The sequence below is a fragment of the Stigmatopora nigra genome, chromosome 15, assembly GCF_051989575.1.
Source record: "Stigmatopora nigra isolate UIUO_SnigA chromosome 15, RoL_Snig_1.1, whole genome shotgun sequence".
NCBI classification, from domain to species: Eukaryota; Metazoa; Chordata; class Actinopteri; order Syngnathiformes; family Syngnathidae; genus Stigmatopora; species Stigmatopora nigra.
This window is the reverse complement of record NC_135522.1, coordinates 8,996,668-9,022,868: the sequence shown is the minus strand read 5'-3', so window position 1 is coordinate 9,022,868 and position 26,201 is coordinate 8,996,668. Positions and strand designations below refer to the sequence as shown.

General features: G+C 36.7%; 5 protein-coding genes and 1 long non-coding RNA gene across 8 annotated transcripts; 5 read left to right on the top strand and 1 right to left on the bottom strand.

The window, feature by feature from the left end:
- The first annotated feature begins 62 nt into the window (after positions 1–62).
- Positions 63–6,942, top strand: gdpd3a (glycerophosphodiester phosphodiesterase domain containing 3a). Of its 2 annotated transcripts, XM_077733681.1 has the most exons (11): positions 63–1,329; positions 1,413–1,568; positions 2,067–2,109; positions 2,432–2,567; positions 2,977–3,022; positions 3,137–3,255; positions 3,760–3,849; positions 4,130–4,263; positions 4,370–4,429; positions 5,154–5,205; positions 5,905–6,942. In XM_077733681.1, exons 2-11 carry the CDS (start codon positions 1,430–1,432, stop codon positions 6,022–6,024), a joined length of 939 nt encoding a protein of 312 aa, XP_077589807.1. In that variant the 5' UTR covers positions 63–1,329; positions 1,413–1,429; the 3' UTR covers positions 6,025–6,942. The 2 variants fall into 2 exon arrangements, with proteins under 2 accessions (XP_077589807.1, XP_077589808.1); XM_077733682.1 differs by lacking the exon at positions 5,154–5,205.
- A 721-nt stretch (positions 6,943–7,663) lies between these two features.
- Positions 7,664–12,215, top strand: ypel3 (yippee-like 3). The gene is made up of 5 exons (XM_077735160.1): positions 7,664–7,990; positions 9,200–9,318; positions 9,571–9,614; positions 10,323–10,431; positions 10,986–12,215. Exons 2-5 carry the CDS (start codon positions 9,202–9,204, stop codon positions 11,073–11,075), a joined length of 360 nt encoding a protein of 119 aa, XP_077591286.1. The 5' UTR covers positions 7,664–7,990; positions 9,200–9,201; the 3' UTR covers positions 11,076–12,215.
- Positions 12,216–12,723: 508 nt separating this feature from the next.
- Positions 12,724–15,759, top strand: atp6v0ca (ATPase H+ transporting V0 subunit ca). Its single transcript, XM_077734965.1, has 3 exons — positions 12,724–12,966; positions 14,334–14,517; positions 14,643–15,759. The coding sequence occupies exons 1-3, from the start codon at positions 12,891–12,893 to the stop codon at positions 14,845–14,847; spliced, it is 465 nt and encodes a 154-aa protein (XP_077591091.1). The 5' UTR covers positions 12,724–12,890; the 3' UTR covers positions 14,848–15,759.
- A 493-nt stretch (positions 15,760–16,252) lies between these two features.
- On the top strand, positions 16,253–20,462 carry spsb3a (splA/ryanodine receptor domain and SOCS box containing 3a). Its single transcript, XM_077734441.1, has 7 exons — positions 16,253–16,438; positions 17,231–17,437; positions 17,522–17,696; positions 18,356–18,543; positions 18,631–18,733; positions 19,317–19,442; positions 19,660–20,462. Exons 3-7 carry the CDS (start codon positions 17,561–17,563, stop codon positions 20,049–20,051), a joined length of 945 nt encoding a protein of 314 aa, XP_077590567.1. The 5' UTR covers positions 16,253–16,438; positions 17,231–17,437; positions 17,522–17,560; the 3' UTR covers positions 20,052–20,462.
- Positions 20,463–21,328: 866 nt separating this feature from the next.
- On the top strand, positions 21,329–23,523 carry mrps34 (mitochondrial ribosomal protein S34). 2 transcript variants are annotated; one of them, XM_077733994.1, is made up of 4 exons: positions 21,329–21,452; positions 22,167–22,498; positions 22,585–22,627; positions 23,153–23,523. In XM_077733994.1, the coding sequence occupies exons 2-4, from the start codon at positions 22,181–22,183 to the stop codon at positions 23,449–23,451; spliced, it is 660 nt and encodes a 219-aa protein (XP_077590120.1). In that variant the 5' UTR covers positions 21,329–21,452; positions 22,167–22,180; the 3' UTR covers positions 23,452–23,523. The 2 variants fall into 2 exon arrangements, with proteins under 2 accessions (XP_077590120.1, XP_077590121.1); XM_077733995.1 differs by having other exon boundaries at positions 21,408–21,550.
- LOC144208250 (uncharacterized) lies at positions 22,863–24,823 on the bottom strand. The gene is made up of 3 exons (XR_013328853.1): positions 23,595–24,823; positions 23,139–23,478; positions 22,863–23,056 (listed from the first exon to the last, which is right to left on the bottom strand). It is a non-coding gene; the product is annotated as an uncharacterized LOC144208250 (long non-coding RNA).
- Positions 24,824–26,201: the final 1,378 nt, after the last annotated feature.

Here is a 26,201-nt window from a genome sequence, read left to right as displayed (position 1 = left end):
ATTTTTTCATGCTAGCCTTGCCATTTGGTCATGAGATCATTTCATAATTTTATATGTTGATCAATGAATGGGTTGGAAAAAAACTAAAAAGTATTTTTCTGTTTATTTCATTGACAGTGGTGGACGTCGATTTGGAATTGGAGGAGGAAAAACATGGATATTTTCATGGAAAACACCCTGTTCATTTCCAATGGAAAAAACATTGAAATTCTCAATTATCAATATATATATAATATTTAAAAATCCATTTTACATCATTTAAATCAAGGTGTGCAATGTTGTAGTATATAATTGTTGTAGAAACTGTTTCCAAAATGTCATAAAAAACATTATTTCCAATAGAAAGTAACTAAAATTTATATCAAGCCTTAAAACCACAAGAAATTATCTAAAACATACAAAATGTAATCAAAATGTTGCAGTAAATGACCCATAATTCTTAGAAAGTACCCTAAAATTAGCAAGAAAGTGACATAAAATTAATTCATTGGCTCTGATTTACAACAATATCCAACTCATTTAAACTTGGAGAAGTGAGAATAAATGTTCAGTGCCAATGACAGTAATATACGTCGAATGAGAATGCATCTTCTAGTTCCAACTTGCTTTTCCAGTTGCACAGCTTTCATTCCTTCCTCTGAAACACGCCCTTCTAAGAAATTCATCACTTAGTAGGGAAATACAGAATTTATACAGAATTTTGGCTGATTTTGGTTTCGGAAGAAATGTATGTTCACACAATCATGTTAATACATATTAATCCATTGCTGTCTTAAGAAAAGTCAGAGCCAACATTTTTGACACAAACCGATTTTACAGACCTTATTTTAGGGGGAAAACAACCTTTTTTGGCCTTGAGTGAGTTCCACCTCTCGCACTACGGTTGGTAACATTCCAATTTTATATCATATATGAAGAATAGTGCATGTCATACTATTTCAAACAGAAAATAATTCACTCATTGTTGAACCTGTTACTATAATAATGATCTTAAATCATGCATGCAGTTGATTGGAAAAATTTAAATCAACATTTGTTGGTGCCTGAAAAAGTATCCTGTTCTATATCCTGTTTTTTTCAGAGTGGTGAACTTCAAGTTGTCTTATAAAGAAGAAATAAATGTTGACACAGGATAGGGAGAGGCCAGCTAGGTAAAGGTGAGCTTTGGGTCAGAGCAGGTGCTTCATTAACTCATTTTTACAGTGCTAACTCTTCTGAGTGCCTTTGCAAAAAAACCAAACCGGAGAAGTGGAAAAAAAGGGAGAAAGATTGTGTGCTGATATCCTCGAGACCTTCGACAGCAATACCAGTCTGCCCAGATTTTTGCAGGTAGATTAAAAGCAAGAGCCGCAAGTAGTTTGTACTGAGATTTTTGTTTCAGCTGACACTAATTAAAACCCCTAATTTTTCAGCCAAAAAAAACACTGAGATGTGCGCTTTTTGGTGCGTCATACTCCCAGTGTTGGGAGGGTACATGCTTGCTTCGTTATACCTGCTCAAGAACCCTCACATTCTCCATAAGAGGAAATGCATGGGATTCTATTGTGTGCACATTTCCCACAGAGGAGGTAAGAGAGTCAAAGATTTCTGGGGAAGAGGGAAATAGACCTTTAAATCATCAAACATAGTTTCTAAGATCAATAATCAATCTTTGAAAAGTGTAAAGTTGATGTAAAGTAAAGATTCAATAGGTGCTGTATTTTCTGGAGTATAAGGCTCAAGGCACACCATAAATGAGTGAGTTTATTTTCACACATAAGGTGCAAGGATGTCGGCATCACAGTTCTGAGATTGAGGGTTCGATCCTAGGTTTGGACCTGTCTGTGTAGAATTTGCCTTTTCTTACTGGGCTTGTGTGGGTTTTCTCCGGGTACTATCCGGGTTCCTCACACATCCTAAAAATATGCTTGTTAGGCTGGTTGAACACACTAAATTGCCATTAGGTATGAGTGAGCGTAGATGGTTGTCCGTCCCCTTGTGATCTGATTCGCTAGTCACCACATTAGGGTTTATAGTTAAAAAAAACAACAACATTATTTCTGATAACTGTTTTACTGTCTTGCCAGGATGTGGAGAGCGGATAGAAAACACCATGGAAGCATTTAGTCAGTGAGTACAATGTACTATATTTTCTCGCATATAAGCTGTATTTGCAACAACAACAAAATGATGACTGAAACAAGGTTATGGCTAATATGTGCACAAGAATTGGTATACTCTTTTTCACCAGTAGATGTTGGCAAAGTAACATTTACAATTTGTTAGTTATTTTCTGTTTTGCATTAAGAACCATAAAATACAATCTTTCTAAACTTACCTGTATCCATATCAGTGGTGTCTGAAGACAAAAGGCAAATAAAAGTGTTTTTGAACTTTATTGTTTAACAATGTGTGTATGCGACTGCTATTAAGGATTTTCTCTCATTTACAGCGCAGTGGAGCTGGGAACACATATGTTTGAACTGGACTGTCACTTGACATTTGATGGTTATGTGGTGGTCTCGCATGATGAAAACTTATTAAGGCAGACAGGTCATGATATCAGCATCTCTTCACTCAGCCTGCAGGTGGGAAAAAGGAATGAACTGCCACTGACAATTTGTTATCTTACTCCATATGTATACAATACGTATCTGCACAGTATATATGTTAACCCACTGAGACCTATTATCATGCAGCCCTGTGATTGGACACAAATTCAGGGTGCTAGGATAGGCTCCAGCACCACCCGCGACCCTTGTAATAACAAGTGGTTTGGAAAATGAATGAATGACAAAAAAATGAATGTAAAGATAATTTTCAATGGCATGGTATTCTATATCCAGCAGCTAATATTGACTGAATATAGAATAAACCTGCATGGAGTCATGAAAATAGTCAATGAAAATAGTAATATTTCTTACAATAACATTTGAGGATTAATATTTCTGCAAATGTCTTCAATCACATTGAATATTCTTTGTTGGACTTTTTCAGGATTTACCTTTGTACAAACAAAGACTTGAAGTGACTTTTAATCCAGGTGAGTCACTCCCACAGAGTAGATCATTCACATAGGGTTACAAAATCACCCAAACAAAACAGTTAACAGAAAAGCACGTGTTTTTCCATCTTTTGTATGCCTTCTGTCCAACAGGTCACTATAGTAGAGGTTCTGACAGGAAGTTTGCTTTACTGGAGGATGTATTCCGAAAGTTCCCAGAGGTCCCAATCAGCATTGAGATTAAAGAAAACAACAACCAGTTGATTGAAAAGGCAATACTACACACACTCACACGGCATGCCTGCCACAACAATAACCTTAAGATGTCATGGCACTAAAATATTGAAATGGATAGTTAGTGTATTATAATACAGACAACAAATTATACATTAATCCTTTGAATATCGCGGCTTCACAGATTTTTTTTCACAAATCAAATCAAATATGATTAAATACTTTGCTGAGCAAGCTGAAAAAGGTCACCATTTGTAAGCAGAAATTGATATTTTATCTGTGTTATTTTAAAAACAAAATATTTTGAAGGCATTTAGATGCAGGGAGTTGTGTTTAGGTTCTAACACGAACCAAAAGATTAAAATGTATCAGTAACTGATTGCATGGGTTAACAGCTATTGCTATGTTTGTATTCTCAACGTTGAATATTTGTACTTTTTATGCAAAAGATGTGCCGCTGTCTTTGATTAAAGCGGTTAAGTTTGCTTTAAAAAAAATAAACGCTGTATAGCTTCTGTTTAAATATAATTCTGTCTGTTTAGGTGTCTGATTTGGTCAAATTCTACCACAGGGAGAAGATCACTGTCTGGGCATCTCTGAATTCAAATATCATCAGCAAGTGCAATAAAATGGTGAGCAAATGACCTTACCTCACACTCATTTTTTTCCTTTTACATTTTTGCTATATAGTACAGAACTGAAATAGTTGAAATAATGTTTAAACATCTATTAGGGATGCAATGATCCATGTTTTTACACATCATCTACTGATTCATTTCTTAGACCACAGCTAATTTTTATTTTTTAGGCCTCACCATTTCAATAAAATCTTTTGACACCTCATTGGAATAATTGAATGAGCAAATACTCAAAGTATTAATTTAACATCTTTTATCTTTTTGGTCTATTTAGAATGGAGACATGCCATACAGTTTTTCCATGTATCGAGGTGTACTTCTTCTTCTCCTCTACTACAGCGGTTTGCTGCCCTTTGTGCCACTTGGAGAGAGTTTACTACAGTTTTACCTGCCACGCATATTCAACAGGTATTGCCTTATAGCTCTTATCGTAGATATTTAATAATATATATGTAATTTCAATGATTTTTAGGTAAGGCAAATAACGGTGCTAATTGTTTCTCTTTGTGTGCAGAACATTTATTTCTGAGAATAATCTTTTGAGGAACAACATGATTCTTACTCTGATAGACAAGTAAGACACTACCTTTCTTTACCATTTTTCCTTTTTATGGAAGTACAAATAGACTTTTGTGAGAATTAATCTTATTTAATTGGTGAAAATAGTTCATAATCATATACATGTGTCATGCTGAAAACATCTTTTTCCATTGACTCATTGGCTGCCATTGACAGTGACAGATGTCTAATTCATTTTGACTGGTAGAGGCAAATAAATAATAAACTTCCATACCTGTAAATGACTTAATCCATGTCAGCCAGTCATATTTTCCCTCCTAAGATAAAGCAATAACAAATGCAATGCAAACAATGCACCTTGGCACAGGGCAGAGTAAAGTAGTTCATTTTGATAGACACTGATAATTAAAATAACATTTTACTTGAATGTTGTCATAAACATAACTTGGCATCTGTCATAAATATGTATGCATTATTATGGGAGATATTATTAAGTGGTTTAGGACGATATATTTGAAACAATGTCAATTTTGAATCACATTAAGCTCTATTTGCCCCGCCTCCACCCTGACTTTCAGATACAATATATGGAGGGTCTTTTGTTTTTGTCATCCCTTCAAAATATTCCCAAAATGATGCACACAAATGTCCTCACAATAGGATGGAGAAGTAGTATACACTCCTTTCGTGTTAGTGATTTTCTTTGAATATATTACCCTGTGACCCTATTATCACAATCTGCCAAAATGATTAGCATGTTCTTAATTTCATCATTGTAGAGTAACAATGAGGAAGAGTCTCTTCAGACATCTTGCAGCCCGTGGAATTCAGGTATGATGCATTTTTTCCTGCTGTATTTTAAAGTCTAATCCAGGGGTAGGGACTTTTTTAATGGGTGTATATGGCTACTCCGCCTTTTTAAATCATAATTTTTCTTCATTAGACTCTTCTGCATGTATACTCTCATAAATACCCATTGATTAGCAACAGTGAAATAATGTTTTTAAAAGAATTCAGACTTTTTTTTTACTTTCAAAGTGGTGAAATGAATAATAAATGCTCACATTTTCATGTATTTTTACTTTTAAATTCTAAGTATGGCTCTCAAGGAATAATGTTTGAAAATATGAATTGTTTATGGCTCTCTTCGTCAAAAAGGTTCCTGACCCCTGGTCTAATCCATGTTCTATTGAAATACTACTTAAATCTCATGCTCTGGTTTCTAATTCCCCTACCAAAAAAACATTAATAAATCAGTTCATTCAGTGCTTTATAAATCACTCGCGAGCACAGTAGGTGTTTTTGCTTTCCCTGTCATTTGTGGATGAGCTCATCACGTCGTTGGGCCATTAGTGGGCCCCTAATGGCCTTGTGTGAAAACAATTGAAAACTGAATGCCATCATTTTATTACAACTGCACATAGGAATGAGCTTACTTCAGGAAAGCTAACAAGAGAACATCCATCTATCATTAGGAGAAACTATTTCACAACTTGCTAGCACGTGACTCTTAACTTTGTAATTTTGCAGGTCCATTTGTTTGTATGCAACACAGATGAGGATATACAAGCAGCTTTCAAAATGGGGGCAACGGGGATCATGACCGATTATCCCTCGCTTCTATCAAGTTATCTCCACAGAAACACTTAGTTGTGACCTCTCCACGTCCAAATGCAATAACTCGTAAATGGCACCATTCTTGTGCACGAAGATTGGAAGGGACTGAAAGTGGCAAGATATCAGTTATATGACTCATTTATAGTATAACTGAATTATCTCCACTGTGTAATCTTAGATTACCTAACTGATAATTCCTAATTAGGTGACTGTGATGGCTAGGTCATGATTTAAATTAGCTTTCTTTTGGACACAACAAATGATAAATCATTTTATGTTTGAATGTGATAACATCATTTAAGGTTAACTCATTCAAAGCCAATGACAGTGGTAAACATCATTTCAACAGAGATGGATAGTCTTGAGTTATAATCCTTTACTGCCATTGACAATGATAGATGTCCAATTGATTTGATTGACAGCCCCTGCCAAGTTTAAATGGATTGGATGTCAATCGCTGTCAATGGCAGCCATTCAGTAGCAATAAAAGCAAAAATCGAAAGGAAGAAAAATACAATGTGTACTCTTTTTTTTTCTTCCCTGGGTCATGGTCAAAGTCTGATTACATTGGAATGGTACTAAGCAAACAGTCCCTCGAGAGAAAACAAAGGCTGCATTTTTTTCTAACCCTATTAGCTGTGATTTACAATGGGAAAAGTGGGTTAATGGAATATGAATGGATAATTGTAGAGCGGCATTTAGAAGGCTAACGTGGAAATTTGGCTAGCAAAACTTGACGCTTCCCAAATTACACTGAGGAACCAATTTGAGGGCTTATTTTCCTCAATTGTTTGAGAAAATTGGTGGACAATATGGCTTCGAAATTCTTAGAAAGGCCACCCGATTGTTCATTGGTTCTTTCCCCTGACTTTGGTGCGGTCAGGGAGGGATTGATTCCCACTCAGGTGGCTGTGTGATTAATGTTTGTCTTTTCTATGAGTGACTGGTGACCAGTTTGGGGTGTCAGTTCAGACTCTGACCCCGACCAATATAAACAGTGTTCAAAACAAACGTATTCTTGAAAAATGACCTTTTTATGGTCTTCTGCTAAATATTAATGAGTAATAAGAAATAAACGATCAACAAGGGCGGCTCGCTGATGAGTGGTTAACGTGTTGGCCTCACTGTTCTGGAGTGAAAGGTTTTGATTTTCTCCCCGGGCTTGCGTGGGTTTTCTCCAGGTACTCCATTTTTAGCCAAAATCCCCAAAACATGCATTGACCCTCATTAAAGTTAAATTGTAATATTTCGAATTATTATTAGTATTCAAAATGTGTTAAGTTGAACTTAAAATATAAACCAATACTTCAATGGCTATTTATACTTTCGCTATCATCGACGTCATTTGTTGTCAGTGGCAGTCAAAGGGGTTAACATCTCCTATGAACATAAATCCTTAAAAACAGATGGAAGAATAAAATAGGCATTCTGTCCATGTGTGGATCATGAGGGGAGTGTTTTTTTTTAAAAAATAATAATACAGTAAAGTATTGTTCTGAGACCTGAATTCCCATCCAGAAGCAGGAAATGATAAACCATTGCTTGGGAACAGTACGGACGGGCTCACGTGAAGTCAAATCTGATTGGTTGACCCACATTCTAAAACGGATTCCAATGCTCCTATTGGTCCATACCTTTTGTTTTGCCCTCCCATGTGCTTCAGACTTCCCCGCCTAAGTGTGTTTTCATAAACAAACCACATATTTCATCCGTCCGCGCAGCAATTAGTCACGAACCCGACAAACTACCAGCTTTGTTCAATTTCTCTCCCTTTTTGACGGAAAAATATTTGTGGGAAATATCTTCGAAAGAAACTCGACAACGCGTGTCAATAGCAGAAGCTGTCTTCATTGTATTTTTAGTCAAATACGTCAACGCGTGATCGACTGCTGAATGCTGTGAGCCTCGGCGCGTCTGGTCGTTTTAGTTTCTCCATTTTTCAGCTGTCAGTCGCATTAAACTGCATTGTGGAGGTTGAAAATAGTCCTGACACCAGTAGGTAAGTTGCTAAAGGCGGGAAGAATCTGCAGTGCGTATTTGATTACTGCAATGTTGTGACTGTCCGTAGCTAGCCAGCGTGCTAGCACACCAGGCTAGGTCTGATATGGTTTTGTTGATCTATCTAATCCGTGTTTGTATTTCAGAGCCAGGGTTGCGCCTAACATTCTATGTGTGTTTTTTTTGTTAGTTTAATATTAAGTCGAAAAGTCGGTGATGTGTTTTGCATGCTTTGTTCTATTTTGAAGAAAGATGTCATAACATGTCCGGGCATAATTCTTCCTTGAGTGACTTCAAGCATGCCTGGGATGAACTAGTCAATGTGACAAAAGCAGTGTTATTGTTTATTAAATCACGATAATTATCATAATAATACCATCAAATTGAAGTAGATAGTAATCTTTGATTTATGCATTGCAAAGAATAACCTTACAATCTTGCAGAGATCAGCTACAATTGTGTTTAATAGTATTGCACTTCTACAATAAAAAGTTTGGAACTGGGATTCATACCAGTTTCTCAATGTAAATTGCAGCAATATACAATTTAATTTAGAAAAATATGATTGCACATTATAAAACAAAATTAAGGTTTATGTTATGGAACTCCTTTCTGGAAAAGCATTTAATTGTTATGCATTTTACTGCATGATAGTCACATTAATGGTGCTCATATCATCATTGCTTACATTTTCAAGGTATTTGGAAAACGCAGCACGCTCGAGGCCATGACTTGAACCAGAATGAACCATAACATAAAAAAAAGAGTCATGATTGTTATTAAATAAGTTTGCATTTGGCCTTTGATAGTTTGACAGTAATTTAAAAACGATTTAGGCAGTTATGCTTTCAGGCAAAAACATCATTTCCAGTCAATTTTCATGGCATTGAAGTCAAATTTGGGTCATTATCCACAACATATGAAAACAGTAATGCTGTGTTTGCTTTATTTAGCTAATGTGAATTTTAATAAAATATCACAGCACCATACAGTAACATAACAAAAAAGTATTGCATGCTTAAATAATGGTAACATGCCTTGATTTAATTACAGAAATAATAATAATGTATTTGTAATTAACAAACCATTTCCAAAGGTTACTTGATGACTCATTCCACTATGTGCCAAACCACCCAGGCTCAAAATCACTGGTTAATACGATAAGATATTTATTTTCCTGTAATATACAGCAACTTTTTTCCTTTTTTAGACATGGTGAAGCTGACAAAAGCCAAGACATTCCAGGCTTACCTGGACTCCTGCCACCGCCGTTACAGCTGTGTGCACTGCCGCGCCCATCTGGCCAACCATGATGATCTAATCTCCAAGGTCAGATGCCACCCTTTTGTTGTATTTATCACTTCACGTGTTCTCACGCGCAAGTGTCGCCCTATCATTTGAAAAATTTCCACTAAAACCCATGTATGTAAACAACATGCGGGAAAACTAGGTTGATCTATAAGCAGTGGATTAAATTGAGAAACTATGTTAACACTGCCACATTAACAAGATTATGTAAAAATAAACACTTGACTCTTACTGTGCAGTAATGAACACATTTGTTTTGTTTTTGTTTTCTAGTCTTTCCAAGGTAGTCAAGGCAGAGCTTACCTCTTCAACTCTGTGTGAGTATTTTGATTACAATTTCACTTAGGAATGACATTGTTAAACTTACTTAAATTGATAACTGATACAAATGGAAATTCGATTATTTTATCCTTTTTTTTACATTTTATTATTATGATTTTAAATTATTTAAATTTAAATTGCCAATTATTATTTTATTATTAATGTTATTATTATTTGTAATTATTTAAATTTTAAATTATTTCATTTATCATTTTATTTTTATATTATTATTATTATTTATTTTATTATTATTTGTTTGTTTTTATTTTATTGTTATTATTTTAAATTATTTCAATTATACATTTTATTTACATTTTAAATTATTTAAACTGTTATTTAAATTTTAAATTCTTTAAATTATTATTATTATTTTATTATTATGATCCAATTATTTTTTTAATGAGTTCACTTATAGTTTAGATAGTCTCCTATTTTTAGACATGTTGACTGAAACCTAACAGTACATAGATAATTTGATTTATTTGCAAGTGGACTTTGAAGTTGGGTGTGAGCTAATCTGCCATTAGGTTAGTAGGTCAGTGATACATTGGCTCTAACCTGATGATGAGATGTAATGGCTGGAAATAAAATAAGAGTCTTAATATATTTAACCCTGAATCATGTAATAGCTTTACATTTACAGGTCTTACAGGAATGACATTTTATGCAACAAATGTGGACATCTACTGCTTGATGACTTTCAGGGTAAACATTGGCTGTGGTCCTGCAGAGGAAAGGCTGCTGCTCACAGGACTTCATGCCGTGGCTGACATCTATTGTGAAAACTGCCACACCACTCTGGGCTGGAAATATGTGAGTTTCCATTATGAGTTTCATAATATATCCGTCATTTCCACAACACTAAAATTATACTTTTAAAAAAATGTAAATATTTGGATATAATATTATTATCTAATTTCACATTTACACACTATTGTTGAGCATGTTTGTGTTTTTAATTGTAATGCTTTTTTTCAATTCAAATTTTCTTATTTTTGCCTATTTTTTCGACCTATTGTATTTAAAATACATATTCATATAGGAGAGGTTGTGCCAGAAAAAAAACATACCAAGCAAGGTATGGTAAACAGTTTTCATTTGGTATTTAGATGCAAAAAAAACCCAAAAAGAATTTTAAAAAATCAAGACTCAACTTTAAAGTTAACAAAGCAACCAACATTTTCCAATAGTGCCATTGATGGCAATTCATTTTGACGGGGGGAGTTATTTTATATAGTTTTAGTTTCCAAAGTCATACATTCTTTTTTTAACAGTTTGGCCTTTATTTCCCAAATGTTTTTTTTTTACATGATTCATACAGAATTTTTACAGAATGTATACAGGATGTTTACAGAAATTTTTTACAGGAACAAGCCTTTGAACTGAGTCAGAAGTACAAGGAAGGGAAGTTCATCATTGAGCTGTCCCACATGATAAAAGACAACGGCTGGGACTGAATGGGAAATCTTCATTGCGCTCCATGACTTTTTTCCAAGTTGCATCCCCTCGTCTTAACGGGGGTTCCAGTGTAGCTTCCTCATCCCGCGTTTAAGCCATCGCTGTGCCACACTTTCACTCTACGGCTTTGCCATGAATAGCATGTGATGCCTTATCTTCCTCCTTTCTTCCTGTTTTCCAGCAGTCACAGCAAGCTTTCCGATAATGCAATCCCAAATGCTAGCTGTGCTCGGTCGGGCCAGGTATGAATGACTATAGGGTGTGTATGCGTGTGTGAAATAACTCATAGACACGTATTTTGGAGATGGGATTTTTAGACATGTTGGTGTGAGAAATCTATTATCAGTGATCAATGAGTAAGACTGGGTAGGTCGGGGTAAGATTAGTGCAAGTCACATAATAATGACCTTGCATTGTAATGTTGACATCCTCCCAGCGTATTCACACACACAAAAAAGTTTACAGTGACAATTGAAATATATCTGGCCAAGATGCAGATTGTGCAAGTGAACTGAAATATCAGTGGAGATTTTTTTTTTCAATTTTTAAATTTTATGTTTTTATAGAAAGTTTAGTAACTTCTTAGCCTGACATGTAGAAAAGTTGGTGAATTAGTAAGGATAAAATCATGTCCATACTTTTCCTGCAGGTGATTTTAAAACAGAAATACTAATTGGAAGTATGCAAGTGTGGGTGAAGATTGAGTGTGTAGTTGCTCGTTCAGCTCCGTGGGGAACCTGGGAGGCCAAAGAGCTCATATTTAGTTAAGTTTAGGTGAGACAATAATAGAACTGGCTCTCTGGTAGTTGTCAGAATTCGATTCTATGATTTTTAAGTAAAGCTGTCCTCCCAGGAACTAAATTTCCAGTTTGTAATTGCAGGGTATGCCTGGAGTTTTACCTGCATAATTTGGATATCCATTATTTTCCGACATTGCAGAGCTCTATATATGTTTGTGTGGTGTAACATTGAGAGGCCCATTTTTTTAATAGCTCAATTTACCCAATCAAGTTTGAACAATGTCTGATTGGAATCATGTAGCATATTTATGGTGATTTCATTTTTTTATTATTGTTTGCTTCTGTTCATTAAAGTTTTATTTTATTCTGATCTTTCATTAAAATACAGTGCTTCTGTAATATGTGTTGGAGTTTTACTTTGCCTTTAAGCATTATGATATATGAGTAGTATTTGAATACAGGGAATTCTTAATACTTTATTTCTGATCTGATATAGTGTGCCCATGTGAACAAAATTTGAAAAACAATATTTAAAAACACATTTGTAAAATATGATGGTTCTGAAAATATTTTTGTCAACTGGCAAAACTTGGTTGCTAAAAAGTAATAGGTTATTCCAATTCAAAGTATACACTGGGGACAGTACTGCAGGTAATGCACTTGCAGCAGAATATACCACTATGTGAAAACGGTACAATGTACTCACAACATTTAATACCCTTTAGAAAACCGTTGTTTTCAACATTTTTAACTCAATTACCTCAAAATCAAATTATAATCTACAACTGAATACAGTGCCTCGGAAATTTACATTAAATCCCTTACTTTTCATGATTATACGTATTATCACGCCGTTCATCACCCCCTTGACTCTATTATAATGGTTTATTCCGAGTCACTCAGTCACGTGACATTTTCCGCTTCGCCATTTTCCCCTTCTACACCGGTCCTCTAGCCCACGGTAGCCTGTAGCAACACTCCGTTATAAAACCTGTTCCAGGCTGACGGTGGCGTCGAGGTAAACTATACAATAACCTTCTCCCGTCGCTTCTTGGGCCAGTAAATACAAGGAAAATGTCATCCGAAGAGAGCCCCGAGTACTCGCCGTTCTTTGCTGTGATGGGAGCCTCCGCGGCCATGGTCTTCAGTGGTAACTACAGCTGCTTCTTCATTTGACATTTGACGTTCGCTCTTAAAATGAGCCATTTAAGCAGAACGAATCGCATCAAAAATACGACGATATCAAAAAAGGATCAAAACCAGTCACGGTTCATACACTAGTCGGGCATGCGTGTCATTAGGCGGGGACGGATTGCTACCAGCCGGCCTTCGTCGAATAAGCCAACGCGCCCAAACTGATACGAAATCAATCTCTAATATTGAACAAATATATTTGGAAAATGTGGCATTTTAGTTAAAGGAAAATGTGAATTGATGCTGGCATGTATGAATGAAATGACACCTTTTGGGTTAATACATTTTGAGGCCTGGTGTCGGTGCATGACAGTGAAGGAGAAAAGCGTTTATCCACTCATTCATTCGTCAGGGCCTATCTTGCCTGACACGCATTGGGCGAGGGACGCCAAGTGCGCTTAATACATGGATCAAACTGACGGGAAAAGGAGCGGGACATTACATTTGGACTGTAAAAGTCAGTATTTGTCTTGGGCTGCGTTGCAGGTATGGTTTAACTCCGATGGATGTCATGACTGAAACCATCCATGATTCCACCTTGATGCACAATCATGTCTTTATTCCTATCACGGGTCTGGTTAACGAGATGAAATAACTCCAGCTAAATTATTGTCGCTTTATGTATTGATAGATCCAATCCATTTGGATAGTAGGCCTTGCAGCAATCATTGGATGAATACTCAATGCCAGGATCCCAGTTCAAATGGAGTTGATGTCTTATCACTTGTGCTGACAGAAAATATTGCTTATTAAGTAATTAATTGTCCTTGTCAAAGGGCAAGAATTAAACTTCTCAAATGTTTAAGTTTTAAATTCATTTCTTCATATCGGCCAGTGTGATTAAGGAAAAAAGGCCCGATTACTATGTGATAAGTAAAAAAATGTGTGACTTCTAGTCTGGAAAATAAGATAAATGTATGCAAATTCTTAAAAGCAAGTGAGGAGTTGGTTTTTATTCATTTGAGAATTACTGCACATTTCACACTTGAATCAAAGAATTTTATTATAATGTGTTGCATTGTGAAAATGACTGCATGATATTGTTTTGTGTTTATATAGCGCAGGAGTCGGCAACCCAAAATGTTGAAAGATTAAATACAGAATTTTGCTCGAATAAATACGGTAATTATAATAAAGGTCCTACTTTGCGTTTTTTTCCGTTTATCGCGACCATGACTGGTCTACATTAACCACAGGGATTACTGTAGTTTCCGACCCCTGATGTAGTTTCTTTGGAAATGGGCCACCATGTTAAAAAATGATTTAACCTTGAAATTATAAAAAAAGACTGTTTTAACATGTACCAACATGTTTGTTCTTAAGCTCTAGGCGCAGCATATGGGACAGCAAAAAGCGGGACGGGCATTGCTGCCATGTCCGTGATGAGGCCAGAGCTCATCATGAAGTCCATCATTCCAGTGGTCATGGCGGGTATCATCGCCATCTACGGGCTGGTGGTGGCAGTGCTGATAGCAAACAACATCAATGAAAGGGTCACGCTCTACAAGTAAGATTTGTCATAAACTCATATTTGTATATGGCTGTATTGAAAATGTGCACCCTGACACCAAAGGACGCCGCATGTGTTGTGGAACTTGGACACTGACTTGAGTTTTCCCTTTACGACGACAGGAGCTTCCTTCATCTAGGCGCCGGTCTGAGCGTGGGCCTTAGCGGTCTGGCAGCCGGCTTCGCAATCGGCATCGTAGGGGACGCCGGCGTGAGAGGCACGGCCCAACAGCCCCGCCTCTTCGTAGGCATGATCTTGATCCTGATCTTCGCCGAGGTGCTGGGTCTTTACGGCCTGATCGTGGCTCTCATCCTCTCTACAAAATAAGCGTCGTCATCAGCGCCATTTCATCCATTCCACATCCAAGCAGCGAGAACAAAAAGATTTTCACCAACTTCCATTAACACCAAGAAGGCCTGACAGGATGGGATGGCAAGTTGAGGCGCGGTGCCGTTGGACCTGGCAGTTTTGTCATCGCTAATTACCATCTGTCCAAATTGTGTTTTTCCCCCCCAAGCCATCCGGTTGTGTCAGGCACCGTGTACAGAGCAGGCATGAAGATGTTTTGGTTGTTGTTGGATGATGTGTGGACCAGTCTGCCTGATGTGTTGTCTGATCTTATCCTGTACAGTGGTCACCCCTAGTAAATGTAGTAATCAGTCTGTGCTGTGCTGAGTATCAACGTTCACCTCCTTGCCCTACTTCAATTTCTGCTTTTGTCACTCTTATCCGACACTACAGCGGAATTGTGCACATCAGTATTTTTTTGTTTGTTTGTTTTTTGTTTTAATATTATTTTTGGGGACCAGTTTTGAATCACAGCAGTGAAGAGCTGTCAATTTTTTTTTGTTTTTTGGTTTGCTATTTATGGAACGCTATGAAGACGTAATGAAACTGTCTAAATGGAGTACTGTTTATTGAATACCTATTATACATTAAAATATATAAATTATGTGTATAGTTAGAGTAATTGCGACGTTGGTAATTGTTCTAAGTGCTTGAAATTCCTCTGGATGTAGTGTGATTTATCAATGGAGGATGTCCACATGTTGGTATGAAATTGAATGGGTGTGTGATATGAGTGAATTGTGTGTGGGTGAATTTATGTTTACTATGGAATCCAAAAAACACTCATATTAACCTGTAGTAATGATGTCTTGATTTTTTTTTGTTTTAAGCTCATTGTTCAAATGTGATAGTCAGATTTCCAAATAAAAGTCATCCACCTCCAGAACATAATGGCCAAACTCTTTCTTTATATGTTATCGCAAATCAAAACTGGCTGGATTTAAAGTGATTTTTAGGAAGTATATTGAATCCTAGATTTTTGGACAACAATTGTGCAATTTTTTAAAGATCTATCATTTAACATTTTTTTCCAACAAACAACAGCAACTTGAATTATGAAAAATACCAAATATACTGTATAAATATTGGGAAATTGGGCATTACCGTTGCTACTTTGTCTAGCTTTAAAATTAATATTATTTCCTTTGAAATTGTGGTGCAATATAAGCTCAGTTCTGGTAAAACTAGAAAAATACAATTCTTTATCCAAAGTGTCAAATATTTATTTTCTTTTTTACTTAAAATGGGGGTTTAGAAATTGACCAAATAGGCACAAAACTCCTTTTTGCTTTAAAATATTTTTCTCCGAGCGTTTGCTAACAACAATAACAACGACAATGTCGAAATTACGTTCCTCCTGGTGACCCCCAAGGCGCGGTGCATTATGGGATACTGAAAGGAAGCACGCTCAGTGTTGACTGAGCTTCACATCCGCCCGCATGTTATTGTTTACGAGCATTCTTAAAAGAAAATGGTCGCTCACAAATAAAAATTGTTTATAGTCGCACTTTCAATCTTTGTTTCCGGACACGCACTTCTGATCACCGATTGTCTGTTCCCATCCAAAGAGGCAAGTAACGTTGATGCTACAATGCAGACGTCTGGGAAAGCTAACCAGCTAATTCTAGGTCTCCATCACAATACAATATGTAATTGATTTTGCCATTATAGGGAAAATTAATCATCCTTGTTCACTACGCAGGTTTATGTTAAACATGTGTAGCTGAAGTAACTGTTGCAGAATGTGTTGATTTAACCTCGAACCAGGTTTAAATGATGATATTTGGTTTGGTGTTTTTTTAAGCATTGCATGTAAAGTCACAATGTTGTAATCATAAAGAACATGATCCCAACAAAGCTTTGAGTGTGAGGTAAACTTCATCCAAATTGCATAGTTTAACACTGATTACTCTGAAACTGCATTGATTTTAATATTGTGATAGACAGGATTGGTGTGCCAATATGTCCATACTATAGGAAAATAATGCAGGACTTCGTACCCTAATATATTAAGATGAACGTCAGTTTCTCGATATACTGCTGTAAACAAATTGTCATATGGCTTTAGAAAGATTTTTAACTGGTTAATCAGGTTAAATTATTTGCTGCGCCACACTTCCAATTCATTTGGACTGTCCCCAAAACCCCCAGTCAAAATTAATTGGACGTTTAGCATCATCAATGACACCCAAATATAACTATTCAAAGCCAGTCCTCTCATCTTATATGAAACTACACCTCTTATCATTGTCACTGACATGCAATTAGTTCAGATACTCATTTGTTTATAATGTTCTAATAATGGAAGGTTGTACTGAAATATCACAGTCTGTGTGTAACAGTGTTTGTGGTCTTGCTGCAGCTGGATAAATGCTGCTTAAGGGCTTGGCATCTCCTTGAAAAACGTCACTGACAACTGAGAGTGAAAATCCACCTTGCTGACATGTCCAGGAGAGGCAGCAACAGCCCCGCATGGCGACATGTTTGGGGGTAAATACGACGGGATGCCGATGCAAGAGCGCTCGTCTTGGTCTCTGAAAGTGACAAATGGAGCTACGAACGCCTGGAGGTTAGCCGTTAATTGGTTTATTTTGCATATGGATTTGAATAAAGGGAAAAGAAATCATTCATGATCTTTCAATCTGCTCTCTAGTACAGCGATTCTGATTCGGAGGCTAACTATTCGGCGGTGATGGTCCCTCCGGGGCCCAGCGCCGTGCCGGTTACCGGAGAGTCTTACTGCGCCTGCGACTCCCAAGCTGAGACGATCCACCATCGGAGAGATTTTTATCAAGTCAAAGACTGTCATTGTGGAGAGGATGATAAAGGTAAAAAGGAAATAAAAGGTATGTTTGTGTTTAGATTCAGACAGTACGTGGATTTTTAGACCTTTAAAATCAAATTTGGGTAAACTGTTTAATATATCCCATCTTTTAGATCTGACATTTTACAAAAGAAGGCTTTCAAAATAAAATTCTGGATTTTTTTTTCAGCTACAAAATGGCAACATTGCCTTTTTTTAAAAAAATATGTCATTCATCATCATTTTACATCAATGTTATTGAATAGCAACTAATTTGAGGTGGAAATAGGGAAAACAATTGTGTCAGCATACAGGTCATTTTATATTACATTTTTTTAATGCCACAAAAAAGGTTAAATATTTTTGTGAAAAATTATACTACTATTATGAGACCTTTTTGAACTGACACTAGTAAACTGTAATTTAGTGCAGCAAAACATTTAAAAAGCTAATTATCTATTTATACTGCATTTGAATTCAGGGCGGCAGTACTATTAAAAAATATATATACTATATTTATTGGTAAGAGTTGTGTTGTTTGTGTTCTGTGTGGAATATCTGTGTTATTATTTCCAATTACATTGTTTCTCTGGTTGTTCAATGTTTACTGTTAAAGGCTCCTCGAAGTAGTAGAAGAAAACGGCCTGATTTTATTTTATTTTTTTGTGTATGTGACCATTTTAGAATTTGACTGGGTTTGGGATTCTGGCAGTCGATCAACAGCAACATTACTGAGCAGCGATAATCGGGAAGTCAGCTTCCATTCCGTGTCAAGCTACGGCACAGCTGCAATCCGGGGGTCCAAGGAGCTGGCAGAAGGACAACATTTCTGGGAAATTAAGATGACGTCCCCCGTCTATGGAACAGACATGGTATTTGCCTGGCCAGAATAATAGAAATTAGTCAGCTTTTGATGAAGTTTACATTGAATTGTGGTCTTAATTGTCATTTTTTTCCAGATGGTTGGAATTGGTACTTCTGATGTTAACCTTGACAAATATAGGCATTCATTTTGCAGTCTTTTGGGGGAAGATATGGACAGCTGGGGTCTTTCTTATACTGGTAAGAGTCTTTATTAATCCAAGGGGGTCAGGTTGATTTTAGATATAATATTTAGATTTTTTTTCTTCATAAATGGATTATAAGAACTGGATAAAAAGCCCTGAATATTGAGGTTTTTTTATAGATCTAAAACAATTTTTATCTTTTTTTATCTTATGTATTTTTAGATTTTACAAAATGATTTTTAAACTAAAAACACAGAAAATGGATTAAAAAAATACAATTATTGATTTAAAAGAGGGAAAATCAGGAAATTTAATATACATCTATGCTCTTTATTTTAATTTGATCCAAAAACAGAAAGTCGGCACTCATGATTTACTTTCTCGGGCCACAAAAAATGATGTGGCAGGCCAGATTTGGCCCCCGGGCCGCCACTTTGACACATACTTTAATCTGTATACAACCATCTCGGGTATGAATGTAAGAACTCATTCGCTGCAAGCCTCCCAGTTCAAATGGATTAGTCATTGACTCAATTCAATTCATAGCAGAAGGATGAAAACACACACGATTGGACATTTTGCATCCTTAATGAGATTGAAAGAGTTAATACAAGTCTAATCTTACTGTTTTTTGACAGGTTTGTTGCATCATAAAGGGGACAAGATGAACCTTTCCTCCCGGTTTGGCCAGGGTTCCATTATTGGAGTTCATCTAGACACGTGGCATGGCAGGCTTACGTTCTTTAAGAACCGCAAGTGCATAGGTACGTCCTTGTGCAATGGGATGGTCTATTCTGGCTACATACATTTGCAAAATCCCCAAAAATAAAACCATTTAACTCGTATTTAAGTATTAATCCCGGGCCTTTTTTAAAGATATTCCCTTCAAGGTAACACATTTGTACTCCCTGTTAAAACCATGAATATGGCGGTGAAAATTGTGAAGGAGGTTACACATGAATGTCTTCATTGTCAATCTAGGTATTGCAGCTACAGATCTCCAGAATAAAAGCTTTTACCCAATGGCATGCTCCACAGCAGCCAAAAGCAGCATGAAGGTGATCAAATCCTGCTCGGCAACCACCTCCCTTTTGTACCTGTGTTGCGCTCGCCTCCGACAACTATTGCCAGATTGTATAGACAACCTTGACGTCCTGCCGCTGCCACCGGGGCTTCGACACCTGCTACACAACAAATTGGGTTGGGTGCTCAATCTCCACGCCGGCCCCGCGGAGGAAAGCGCAGACTCCTCCAATGACTTTCCGCCCTCGGCCGTGCCGTCTCTGGTTGGGAAGTCGTCCTCTGAAAGCGACTCAGATGGTTGTACGTCTGACCCAGAGACCTGCCAAAGGAAGAGGTGCCGTTGGATTTAATATTCTATGCTTATATAGGACAGATGTCACTGTTACAAAAAAAGGTCACGACTCAAAACTTTATAAACCAAGTGTCAAAAGTATTGAAGAACGTAGGTGGATGGAAACAATCTTCTCATGCCACGGAAATGTATTTTTTCTCAGTACTGAGTATGGTTTCCAAACCAAGACTAGTGGGTTGGACCATTTTAGATCTAATATTTAAATATATATTTTTAATTTGATTAAAAGAACTGGATCAAAAACCCTAAATAGTCCATTTTTATAGATCTAAAGTGTTTATTTGAAGGTTTTTTTCTTAGTATTTGTGTGGAAAAAATCGAGTAATATTGAGTGCACTTCATGAAAATATCCAAATTTTGCTTAAAGCTTTTGTCACCTTAACATTTATGTATTTTTTTTATTTAAAAAATGTAATGTTAATTACTTTATTTTATTTAAAGTTAACTAATTAAATAGCCCACTCCCCTATTTTTATTGGCCCTTTAGCAAATGATGAAAATATTGAATATCGCCTGCAGAAGAATCTTAAATTAAGCTTGCATTGCACTTCTTTGTTTTAACACTAGTTGTTGCTATTCACCTTAACAACAACTTTATTACCTTAGGGGTCAGAATATTTTGGGGGGAAAACTAGAAAAATACAATGTTAGTTGTTTTACATAAATCCATAGTATTTTTTTTTTTTATTTCAGTGTAGTGTAAATATAAGTATATATTTTTGGATTATCTTTATGCTTTTGGGTTATTTTGTTGCTTGTATGTCTTAACTTTTTCACTTCCATTGACAGTTAAAACATAAAAAAATGGAGTCATGTCTACCTGCCATTGACAGAAAGAGACATTAATCCAATTTGATCCCAGTCACCATGAATTGGACGTCTGTCGCTGTCAATAGCAGCCTTTGAGTAAATACTTAAAATACATTTTTAAAACATTCTATTTAACAATTAAATGGGTGGATTGCATCCTTTGATTTTCTTTCAAAAGCAGACCAAATATCGAATAGTATTTTAACTGAAAATAAGTCCTTATTACTTCACTTATATTTATTTATATTGTTTGAACCCCTTCCACTTGTTTTTTCCCTATCAGAAGCATGATTTTCCGATGAAAATAAAGTGAATACTCAATGTGCACAAACATGTTTTATTATATGAACAACAATAACGATCACTTCTCCAAAACTTCTGAAAAATGAGTTCTTTTAATTCAGACATTCTGAAGGCAGAACATATCCGTTTTAACCAGCAGGTGGCAGCAACGTACAAACGTGACCAAAATCAGCCCGAAAAGTCAAGAAGAAATGTAGGAACTTTTTCTTTTATTTATATCACACGGAACAATTTGGCTGTCGGACCCACATTGTGGAGGTCAATCGAATTCTTAACCATCATTAAGGTAAATTCTTTCAACGCTTTCTTTATTTGTTACAACCACGTTGCAGCTCCGCAGTTTATGAATCGCATCAGATAAAACATCGATCACTACCTGCATAGGTTTGTAAATACTAATGTTTCTGCTAGAGTTGCTCGATCACGTGCATCCGATTTCCAGCCACTTGATTTTGAGTTTAAGGATATAAAAACATGCAAACGTAAAATATTTTTAAGACGTGGGGACCTGGGGTTACCTCCTGATGCAGTATATAATACAAACGTTACGGATACATGGGTCAATAAAAAATCTTATGTATTATTCTAGCATACTGTTTTTAGAGCAACAACAATAAAATATGCATGGGTAATTTTTGCACTTTCGTTACTAATAAAAACAATCAAAATGGTAAAAAATCTGTAAATAAATCCCACTATGTTAATGCAATATTAACGTAAACAAATTAGTGTTTTTTTATTTATTTCACTGCCTGTTTAAATAAATCCCACTATATTATTGCAATATTCACGTAAACAAATTAGTGTTTTTATTTCACTACCTGTTTTTTTGACAATAATAAACGTCCAATTCTTATAAACTAGAAAGACTGACTTTGAATGCTAATTTGATGGAGCTCAGCGTCCAATGCATTTTTTATTTGGAAAATTAATTCTAAAAATGATGCGGTTGGGTCCGATTTCCATGTCAGGAACTTCCCTAATTTCTACTTTTTTTCAGGTTCTCTCAGAGCCATGGTGAAGAAAAAGCCACTTCGTCTCATCGCCGAGATGGCTCGGAAGATCCGTGCCTATCGAGAGCTGAAAAGCCGACCGCGACAATCGCAGAAGTACGCCCTCGACTACGACACCATGAAGCGACCTTTTACGGGGAAGATGTTACCCGTGCTGGCGTGGCAAGACGTCCGCCGCGAGAGTCGTCTCTTCTCTCTGATGGCCGGTATGCGGCTGTTCGGGATTGGTCGCGTCTTCACCCGTAAGTCGTGGTTGGAGGACCACACTGAGCCAAGTTATTGGGAGATCACCAAAGTCAAGGTGGACTACACGGCTGAGGTAAGAGCAGTCTCATCTGGTTTTGTGAGAATCTTGTCACATTAAAAAAAAATGCTAAATGCATGATTTATCATTTTGTTTTATAGAACATGGATCATGGACAAGCATGGGGTATTCTGACCTATAAAGGTAAATGCATGGCTGTGATGCAGTCAAAATGTATGGATTGTTTAAATTATTAATATTGACAAAGATTAGCATCTTATTTAAATTGTAAGGACACAGTGTGAATGCACATTGAAGGCATTGAACGTCCCATTAGTTTTGACTGGGAATTTAATTAATTCCATCCTCCTAGTCAAAAGTATTTGGACATCTAGCACTGTCAATGGCAGACAGTGCATTAAGAACTGGAGAACATCTGGGCTTCAAAATTTGTTTATTTATTATGTTTCTTCTATTAGCTCGAACAATTCTTTTGGTAAAAAAAGGAATCATTAAAATGAAACATTGTCTATTCAAATCAATATTTCCTCAAGAACTTAATTGAAATAAATGTCAATACTTAGGATGTCTCTCGGCATGTGTCCAAAGTCAGCTGGGATAGGCTCCGGCACCCTAGTGAGGATAAAGCGGTTCAGAAAATTGATTTCATTTATTGCAAGTCAAAAATAACTGATCATGATGAATCCCAATTTACTGTGTATCCGGCAGGAAAACGTGAGGAAGAGGTCAAGGAAGTTGACAAGGTGATGTATCACGACTGGCGAATTGTTCCGAAACACTTTGAGCAACAATTCAAAGACTTTGTGCCCCTCCCTGAGCCCCCTGTTCGGTATGTCATATACCCTCCGCTTCTGCGCGCCATGAAGTTGGCACGACACAAGCAAGTGGAAGGCAGCGTTCTGACGGAGGAACCTCTCTTGCCTTTGGAAAGGGACGTCGTCCTCACCAAAGACTATTTCCAAAGTCAAGACCAGGGGAGGAACGTGAGACAGGAGACAGCTGTGTGAAATGGAAGGATGTATGTTGCCCTTTCCCTGGAACAATGTATTGTTAAAATTAAACACATAGTATATGCTTTGTATGGTTTTGTTTTTTCTCATGAACTGAATGTGATAGTTAGATGGGATTTTTGCACATTTTTGTCACTGACCTTCATATGGAGATAAAGGAAAGGACTTCGTGGCGCAGAGGTTTGTTAACCGGACTTCCGTGTGGGAGACCTGGGTTCAAATCCCGGTTGGGACACTTTTTCACTTAGTTGTTTCTGTGGACTACTTGTCAAGACACAAATGATTACAGAGAAAAGTGTAGTCACTTGGTTGGCACAGAGGTTAGATCACTGGACTCCCATGTGGGAGACCTGGGTTCGATTCCCGCCGCCGTCGTTTGGCTGAAAATACTTAGAAAGAAGAATTGGTCAATGGAATAAGAAGAAGAAGAAAAAAAAAAGAAAAACTTTTTAATTTATATTTAACACTTAGTCATACTTTTCAGCAAAAGGTTATATTCCGAACTGCCTTCGGCAGTTCGGAAGACACTTGATGGACCTGTCTGTGCGAAAGGCGTTCTCGGGTCGGCCTTCGGCCGACCCTCGACCGCTTGCTTGGTCAGTGAACCGCCGACACCGGGAAGCGAACTCACGTTCTCTCGGTGCAAAGGCGAGTGTGCAACCCACAACACCAACTCGTGCCCCACTTATACATAGGTGTTGAAACGTTTTATACAAGGAAATGGGGTGAAACACTTAGTCATTTTTTGGACAAAATGCTTCATCCACAACTCAATACTTATACACTTAGGCATTATAACTTATTCTTTTAACTGAATAATATTGGGAAAATCTTTGCTGGCACTGGGATTTGAACCAACAACCACAGGTGTGGGAGACTGATGACTTAACCACTGGGCCACCACCCTGTGGGAGAAAGCAGTAGTACTTGTAAATTTATCTCATTCATTTACCTGATTACTTAGTTGAAAAATCTTTGCAAGAACTAGGATTTGAACCCAGGACCACAGAGGTGGGAGGCTGATGACTTAACCACTGGGCCACCACCCTGTGAGAGAAAGCAGTAGTACTTGTAAATTGATCTCATTCATTTACCTGAATAATATTGGGAAAATCTTTGCAAACACTTGGATTTGAACCCAAGACCAAAGAAGTGGGAAACTGATGACTTATCCACTGGGCCACCACTCACCAAGATTAAGCAGTAGTATTTGTTGTTTTGTCTCTTTTCACTCGTACATTTATTGTATTGTAAGGCTTTTTTCTTTAAAAAATGACATAGTATAGTAAGGCTTTTTTCTTTAAAAAAAATGACATAGTATAGTAAGGCTTTTTTTTCTTAAAAAACGACAGCATAGTTAGGCTTAAAAACGACATAGTATAGTTAGGCTTAAAATGACATAGTATATATAATTAGGCTTAAAAACGACATAGTATAGTTAGGCTTAAAAACGACTTAGTATAGTTAGGCTTAAAAACGACATAGTACAGTTGGGCTTAAAAATGACAGTATAGTTAGGCTTAAAAACGACATAGTATATATAGTTAGACTTAAAAATGACATAGTATAGTTAGGCTTAAAAACGACATAGTATAGTTAGGCTTAAAAATGACAGTATAGTTAGGCTTAAAAATGACAGTATAGTTAGGCTTAAAAATGACATAGTATAGTTAGGCTTAAAAACGACATATGGTCATTATTATTATTATTATTTTTTTTTAAAAGCCTTACTATACATGGTCATTATTTTAAAAAAAAAAGAGCCTTACTATACCGGTTTGAATCCAGGTCAGCCCACCTGTGTGGAGTTCTTCCCAGGCTTGCTTGGGTTTTCTCCAGGTACTCCCGTTTCCTCCCATATTTCAAAGGCTGTAGGCTGGTTGCACACTAGATGTGAGCGTGAATGGTTGTTGATTTGGTTAACTTGGGTGGATCCTGAAGAGAAGCAAGATACAAAATGAGTAGCTTGAGTACACTTGACATGAAAAGAAGAAATAAAGCGAATGAGTCACTGACTAAATAGTAGTCATTGAATCCCTATTCACCTAATGTTAAAATCTATCAATTGGCAATAACACATCAAATGTCAATAAGATTGGTTGAATGCTTTAGAACAGGGGTGTCAAACTCCCTTTGGTCTGCGGGCCGAATACAGCTTAATTTGAGATCAAGCGGGCCGGACCAGTAAACTCAATGCAAAATTACATAGAACTAACAGTAAGCCCACTTTTTTCCTTTGTATTAGTCACTAATACTAATAATTAGTGCAAAAAATGAGTAAATTATCAAAAATTTTATTAACAGAATTTTCCTTTTACATTATGAACAATATATTATGAACAAGAGAATAACATAAAAACATAAATAAATGTCAATTCATGTTGTCTGCACGTACTAAAACACTGGGCCCTAGCGGATAATACAAGAACTACAAATGTTAAAGAAAATTCATATATTTTTTATACAATGCAGCTTTCTTCCCCGGGCCGTACCAAACCACCAGACGGGCCGAATCCGGCCCGCGGGCCGTATGTTCGACACCCCTATTCTAAACTTTAGAATATCCCCTATTCTCTCAATGTCAAATAATAGCTTACCGGCTAAATAGCCCCTGGGACTATTTCACCGGTTACCGGCTAAGGAGCCACTGCCATAAAAACAACAACAACAAACCAGTTAATGTTTTAATTCAAGCTTTCAATATATCATAATCCAAAACAAGCTAATTGAGCAAATCGTTGAATACT

Bases quoted from the DNA above. Each gene is read 5' to 3' on its own strand.
- spsb3a (XM_077734441.1), top strand. From the start codon at position 17,561: ATGGTCCCTCCGGGGCCCAGCGCCGTGCCGGTTACCGGAGAGTCTTAC. The intron at 18,544-18,630 runs GTATTTGCCTGG...ATTTTTTTCCAG, and splicing joins CCGTCTATGGAACAGACATG to ATGGTTGGAATTGGTACTTC. The intron at 18,734-19,316 runs GTAAGAGTCTTT...GTTTTTTGACAG, and splicing joins CTGGGGTCTTTCTTATACTG to GTTTGTTGCATCATAAAGGG.
- gdpd3a (XM_077733681.1), top strand. From the start codon at position 1,430: ATGTGCGCTTTTTGGTGCGTCATACTCCCAGTGTTGGGAGGGTACATG. The intron at 2,568-2,976 runs GTGGGAAAAAGG...GGACTTTTTCAG, and splicing joins TCTCTTCACTCAGCCTGCAG to GATTTACCTTTGTACAAACA. The intron at 3,023-3,136 runs GTGAGTCACTCC...TCTGTCCAACAG, and splicing joins TGAAGTGACTTTTAATCCAG to GTCACTATAGTAGAGGTTCT.
- ypel3 (XM_077735160.1), top strand. From the start codon at position 9,202: ATGGTGAAGCTGACAAAAGCCAAGACATTCCAGGCTTACCTGGACTCC. The intron at 9,615-10,322 runs GTGAGTATTTTG...GATGACTTTCAG, and splicing joins GCTTACCTCTTCAACTCTGT to GGTAAACATTGGCTGTGGTC. The intron at 10,432-10,985 runs GTGAGTTTCCAT...AATTTTTTACAG, and splicing joins CCACTCTGGGCTGGAAATAT to GAACAAGCCTTTGAACTGAG.
- atp6v0ca (XM_077734965.1), top strand. From the start codon at position 12,891: ATGTCATCCGAAGAGAGCCCCGAGTACTCGCCGTTCTTTGCTGTGATG. The intron at 12,967-14,333 runs GTAACTACAGCT...TTTGTTCTTAAG, and splicing joins CGCGGCCATGGTCTTCAGTG to CTCTAGGCGCAGCATATGGG. The intron at 14,518-14,642 runs GTAAGATTTGTC...TTACGACGACAG, and splicing joins GAAAGGGTCACGCTCTACAA to GAGCTTCCTTCATCTAGGCG.
- mrps34 (XM_077733994.1), top strand. From the start codon at position 22,181: ATGGTGAAGAAAAAGCCACTTCGTCTCATCGCCGAGATGGCTCGGAAG. The intron at 22,499-22,584 runs GTAAGAGCAGTC...TTTGTTTTATAG, and splicing joins AGGTGGACTACACGGCTGAG to AACATGGATCATGGACAAGC. The intron at 22,628-23,152 runs GTAAATGCATGG...TGTATCCGGCAG, and splicing joins GGGTATTCTGACCTATAAAG to GAAAACGTGAGGAAGAGGTC.